This window comes from Ctenocephalides felis, unplaced genomic scaffold (genome assembly GCF_003426905.1).
Source record: "Ctenocephalides felis isolate EL2017-DRISC unplaced genomic scaffold, ASM342690v1 CF-g0.4_SCAFFOLD_02158, whole genome shotgun sequence".
In the NCBI taxonomy this organism is placed as follows: domain Eukaryota; kingdom Metazoa; phylum Arthropoda; class Insecta; order Siphonaptera; family Pulicidae; genus Ctenocephalides; species Ctenocephalides felis.
In genome coordinates, this window is record NW_020538312.1 from 32,538 (window position 1) to 39,406 (window position 6,869).

A 6,869-nucleotide genomic window follows, 5' to 3' on the forward strand; every position below is an offset into this window, starting at 1 on the left:
TTGCCGGACTTTTTAAATAATGTAAGTTTAAATTAGTATTGGGTAACACTATCAACCCATTATTTAAATCTATTATTGCCTTCAATTTTTTAAGATTATCAATACCTAATAACCCATTGAAGGTTTCATGAAATTTAAAAAGATGGAATGGCAGGTTTTCATTACCTTTGAACTCTTTAAAACTCGGAATATTACATGCAAAATTTCCTTTGTGTGTTGCTGAAGCAGTTTTTATTGTACAAGGGTCAGAGTAAATAAAATTTTTGAAATATTTGTTAGCGATTTCTGGACAAATGAAAGATTTTGTGGAGCCTGAGTCAATAAGAAATTTCATATTTGGATTTTGGATTTGTATGTATGAGAGTTGATATGTTACTTGAATATAATGAGCGATATTTTAGAAAAACTAACGATTGAAATAAATCATGCTTTTGATGATATGTTGGGGATGAATTTAGCTATCATGTGAATCCATTGTAAGCGAATCCAGCGAATTATTTAAAACAAAAGCGCTGGATTTAATTTTTTACAAATAATTTTCATTTTTGTAAAATTTTCAAATATTATTGTTTTCTCCTCGGTCCTACACTTTTCAAATATAGTTTTAATACATCAAAAGTAGCCAAACGTAACCATTTTTAACTTCCCGTAGGGCAAGTTATAGTAATCGCAAAAAAATCGAAAATGAAATTTTTTATATATCTTTACGTTTCAGAGGTTTCTGAACATTTTGGCATACCTTAGAAAAAATGGATGTATGTATGTGCGGATACAAATTTTCGTCGACGATTTCGGGAACACGGATCAACCGATTTGAATAATTCAAAAAGCATTCGATTCGTATTGATAAGAAGACGTGCTGATTAGTTTTGGCAAAGGCAGCTCCAGCCGTTCCAAAGATACAAGGCAAAAAGTGCCGAAAACGGTAATTCAGTTTTTAAGAGAACGGAGCGTCCGAATTTAATAATTCAAAAAACATTTGACTTGTATTGACAAGATGTAGAATTGATCAAATTTTCATGAAGGCAGGTCTAGCGGTTTCGGAGATCTAATGAAAAAAGCAAAAAAAAAAAAATGCCATTCGGCGGTTAAAAATGATCATTTGACATATGCACCTCAAATTATCAGATATTTTTTATAGAGATTTCAACAATAAGTATATTTTTTTTACATTTCTATGGGTTCCGTACCAATGCTTATGCGTTAGACGGCGGCGCGGCACTTGCGAGCTTTGACATTTTGTCTCTATGCAGTTCAAGCAGTGCGATTGCTTTGAATAAAAGTTCAGAATTTCCAAAATATGTCAAAATGAAGAAAACTTTTTCAAAGAATTTTTTTGTTTCCAAAAAAAAAATTTTTTTCTCAAAAAAAAAATTTTTTTTTTTCAAAAGAAAGTAATTTTTTATCAAATTTACAGTTTCTCAAAAAAAAAATGTCAATCGTTTTTAAAAAAATAATAATTTTTGGTACGGGAAGTTCCAGCAATATGCCTTAAGGCACGATGCCCTAATTGCCTTAAGACAGAATTCCACTTACAGCTAGTTTTACTATAATGTCAGATAACGCTTTATCCGCGTCGCCGGTGGGAACCGCTGCGCCAGCTACAGCATCGTCGAGTGAAGCCGTCCCATCGAAGAAAAAGCGAGTGAGGGCGCCCTATCCTCCCATATACGTAATGGTCAACGACGCCATAGCAAGCCTGAAAAAACGCGGAGGATCGTCGCTGCAGGCGATCAAGAAATATATGTCGGCCAATTATAAAATCGACGCCGAGAAAAAATCAACATACATCAGAAAGTATTTAATGTCGGCAGTTGAAATGGGAACACTCATTCATACGAGAGGCAACGGTGCTTCGGGTTCGTATAAACTTGCCGCTAGACAGAGGGGCGGCGAAAGCGGTGTTTCGGCTGGAAAAGCTAGGACCGCTAAGAAGCCAGCGATAAAAATAAAATCGAAGACAGCAAAGTCGAAGGGCGCCGCCAAACCTGCTTCGTCCCTTAAAAAGAAGTCTGCATCCGCAGCGGGCACATTAAAAAAGTCGTCGGCGAAACCTAAGACGACAGTCGGTAAGAACAAGACCATATACGTGTTTATCTATGAACAAGACCATTTAGGGTAAGTCGACGAAAGCCTCATCGGCCAAGGCAACGAGCAATAATAAGAAGATTATCTTTTAATATACGTAAATTCGCTTTATTTCATCTTTTAATACATACTTTATTTAAGGCTTTATTATTTATATGTTCAGGAATGATTATTCATTTGATACAATTAATTTTAATTTATTAATTTTTTTTTTATTTTATTTTAGAATTGGGTTAACTGTATACTATTCTTTTCGATTAAGAAGAATGTTATTTTTTAATTCTTTTGATTATTTTAGTTTAAATAATTAAAATAAGATTTATTTTAATAATTTTTTCTTTATGCTTTGATAAGATTATAATTAATTTGATTTTTTATATTCCTAATACATATATTTTTTATTAGATTTATAATAAATATTATAGTTATAATTATGTTTTTATTAGGATTATGAGTAGGGTTAGAAATTAGGTTTTATAAAATATTATATATAAAAATGGATCGCAAAATGTGTTGGTAAGCGCATAACTCAACAACGCTCTTCGAGTCTTCGATCTTTTAAATTTTCAGCTCCTTGTATATCAAGCAAATGTTTAAAAAATATCAATTTATGAAAGACGTCAGTATAATTTTATCACCTAAATTATTTCTAATATAGCAAATCGATTCAAAATGTTCTAAAGTAGTAAAACTTTCAATTCTGATTTTTTTTTTGTTATTTATATTAATTAAAACAGCATTTTGATTTTACTTATTTTGTTAAAAATAGGAATAGAAATCTTACGTAATTTTTGATTTTTTTTTATCGTAGGTCATTTTACAGACAATATTATCTAGTTTAACGAGATTTTTTTTTTGAAATGTCATCCACGTAGAAGGCCGAAATTACTGCAGCAGTGAAGGACCTTTTTTTTCGTGCCGTTGGAGATCGACTATAACTTAAAAAATATTTAATTTTTAAAAAAATTTACTATGTATTCTTAAAACATGTGTAAATATATTCCTGAAACTTTGAAATGATTGATAAAGTATTTTTTTAATATGAATTCCCAAAAATCACCTTTCGGTTACACTAGTTGTGCCCATTAAAAATGTAAAGTTTAGCCGTTTTCGAGTTTTAGCGGATCATTTCATCGAGAGCTCCATTTATATATATATATATATATATATATATATATATATATATATATATATATATATATATGATATTCAGTTTTCAGGGCAATACATCAATTAAAAAATTTGTATGACTTTAAAACGTTTTTATTTTTTCCATACGTTTCGACACATAGTTTTGTGTCATCTTCAGTGGACTCTATTTTGAAGGTACAGATAAAATTATTAATTAAAACTAATATATAAGAAGTGATATGGTATGAACTTACATGTAATTGTGATAATCCTAATTATTTCCTAATTATAATTGTTCACAATGCACAATGAAACCAATTCTTGTCACTTTAAATGTAACAATAATAAATTTTTTGAATGAGTTATTTTATGAATTTGTAAAATACATCCCGCTATACTGTATTCCGATGCAAGAGTGAAGCCAAATGTGCACAAATGTGCAACCCACGTGTTAGAAGTTAGGTACCGAGCGCACGAACTGACCAGAGAATTTAAGGTTTGACAACGCGAGAGGGTACATAGAGTAAAGAATAAAAAGATGACAATTGTGAAGGTGGACATAGTTGGTAGAATTGAGATAAAATGAAAAGAAAAAGAAAAATTAACATAAAAATTAATATAGTTAAAGAGTCGGTAAGATAGGTAATTATTTTAAAGGAATGAATTTCGAGACATTGTTTAAAACTACTTGGTAATTCTCACACAATGAAGAATTATCTAATCTTTTGTTTATGCTATTTTTGAAAAGATGTATGAAACATGATTCTGAAAAGCGTCTCTGCGATGTATTCGACTCGTGATATAAAATTGTGGCATCATCAAAATTGAAAATATGATTGAAATTTGTATGTGGTCAGTTATCATTGTTTGATTTTGATTTTTATTTTTGGAGTTGTTATAGTGTTGTCTAAGACGTTTTTTTAGATGTTGTCCAGTTTCGCCAATATAAGTGACCTCACAATTTGTACAGTCAATTTTATACACGATGTTAGAAATACGATCTAAACTTGTCGGTAGTCTTTGACAACACTAAATAACGACGAATAAATTACTTATATTCATGTACATTTCAAACACCGTATGTGTGTCATCATTCACAAGTTAATAAATTCAAGGCAGAAAAAATCAAAACATATTGTTGAATGAAAAACCCAAGACATTAAATAAAAAGATGTTTTGTTTTTTTCATTGAACAATGTGTTAAAATTTGTGTGCGCTTTTTCCTGCTTGAGTGTATTAATTTGCTGAATGATGACACACATTCAGTGTTTGAAATATACATGAATATAGTTAATTTATTCATTGCTTATTATTTTGACTATTTTGGCTGCAAATACATATTTCAAATATGTGTGAGCATCAAACTTCAAAGTTTATAAACACACACATATATATATATATATATATATATATATATATATATATATATATATATATAAAGCGAGAGGTTTTTCTTCAGATGGTGAAATAATATAATAAAATTGTTTCTTGGGCATCCATCCAGTAATTAAAAAACAGTTTTAATGAAAAATGTTTTTATTTATAGAGAACATACGTTTCGGGTCTTGATTTGACCCGCACACATTTTACTCTCGTACACACTCGTAATACAACTTCCAAACTAACAACATGTTCGTTTGGAATAAGCTTTTTTATAATAAAATATATCATTCATTTTAATTTTACCATTTTTTTAAAAAAAATTTCATAACTCGACGTTTCATCAATTTTTTATTTCACTTTTATTTATTTTTTCGTGCAATTTTGTGTTTTTGTGTTGTTTTTCAAAGTTTATTTGTATGGTGAGTTTCTTTACATTGTTTATTTTATGGTTGTTTTTCATATATACTTTTCATATACATTGTTTTACTTATTTTTGTCTGTTAATTATGTATTTTTTTATATTGTTTTAAATTGTAACCCTGAATTATTTAATTGTAGCACTGAAGATGGGTCAAATCAAGACCCGAAACGTATGTTCTTTAAATAAAAACATTTTTCATTAAAACTGTTTTTTAATTACTGGATGGATGCCCAAGAAACAATTTTATTATATATATATATATATACATATATTTATCTATATATTTATATGAATTTATTCCTGTTAGTTTCAATATGAATTTTATGTGTATATATACTAGGGTGGTCCTTAAAATGATCATTTTCGAATTTCCTTGCTCCCAGGGGCTCAAATGGTTCCAAATGGATAAAAAACAATTCTCTGAAAGTTTTAGCTCTTAATATTAACATTTAGATAGAGCGCAATTCAATCAAAGTTTTGTATGGAAATAGCATGGAAAAATTTTCAAAAGTTTCAAATTTTTAAAAATGTTTTTTAGATATAATTTAGAGAACAAATGAATGAATAAAACTCATTCATTTGTTGCTAAGTTATACCTAAAATATTTTTTTCTTAATTTTCAAAATTTTCTCCATGCTATTTCCATACAAACTTCGATTGAATTGCGCTCTATCTAAACGTTAATATTAAGAGCTAAAACTTTCAGAGAATTGTTTTTTATCAATTTGGAACCATTTGAGCCCCTGGGAGCAGGGAAATTCGAAAATGACCATTTTAAGGACCACCCTAATATATACATATGTATGTGTATATGTATATATACACACATGTATATATATGTTTGCATTATTCTTTTTTAATATGAATTTATTCTTGTTAGTTTCAATATGAATTTTATTCCAAGTTATTTTTTCAATAAGATTGTTTATTTTAATATTATCAATTTATTAATATAATTTATACATGTATATATCAAAATATGAATTTATTAATGTTAATTTTACTGATTTTTTTAAATTTAAGTAATGTATTATTGTTACTATGAAATTTGTCATAAAAATGTTCAATAAAATTACTTTAAAATATTAATTTTACCTTTTAATATTTATATCCAAAACAATTTATTTGCAGAAAATTCCATTAAATAATTATGTAACATAAAAGACACCTACACGCTTTTTTATTCAATTTAGATACGTAGAAAAAGGCAACCGCGGTGTATCAGTGTGCAACGAAACAGCCGTTACGTTCTTGCCCGCGAAATAGATACTTCTGTGTGCCTCCCAGGTTACGTACCTGATTCGTGCGGACGTGCCAGCGTTACGTAACGTTCATGGCTTTGTTACGTTTTGTGGTTTACTGGGTAACTATCATAATGGGGTATACCAATTCCATGACACATGACACGAGTGTCATCATTTAATGCTGTAAAAATTTTATTCTTCTTCAAATCATTTTTTCGTGATGATGGTGGATTATTATTTTATATTCTAACTTTGCATTCATATTCTTTATTTGAGCAAATATCTTTATTATGTTCTGAGTCATTATATTTCTTCAATTGAAAACCATTGTATTAGTTTTTATTCCTGTTTAGCCGAACTATATTATTGTTACTGAAGGGGCTACAAATATTAAATTTGTATTTGTATATCTCATTTTTACTAACCTTTTGACTCAACATTGCAATAATCATTGAGGTTATGATTTTTTGTAGAATTTAATTATTATTTGATAAACATACATTTTGATGAAAACATCTACAAATAACAAAATACGCGAATAGAATTTCCATTAAGGTCCAACTTATATGAAAAAAAAAAATCATTATTATAATAATATATAA

At 28.7% G+C, this 6,869-nt stretch overlaps 1 protein-coding gene across 1 annotated transcript; it reads left to right on the forward strand.

The window, feature by feature from the left end:
• Window positions 1–1,552: 1,552 nt before the first annotated feature.
• Window positions 1,553–2,325, forward strand: LOC113380469 (histone H1-like). Its single transcript, XM_026619701.1, has 2 exons — window positions 1,553–2,069; window positions 2,315–2,325. Exons 1-2 carry the CDS (start codon window positions 1,553–1,555, stop codon window positions 2,323–2,325), a joined length of 528 nt encoding a protein of 175 aa, XP_026475486.1.
• The last annotated feature ends 4,544 nt before the right edge of the window (window positions 2,326–6,869 follow it).

Excerpts from the sequence above, each read along its gene's own strand:
- LOC113380469 (XM_026619701.1), top strand. The coding sequence starts at position 1,553 with ATGTCAGATAACGCTTTATCCGCGTCGCCGGTGGGAACCGCTGCGCCA.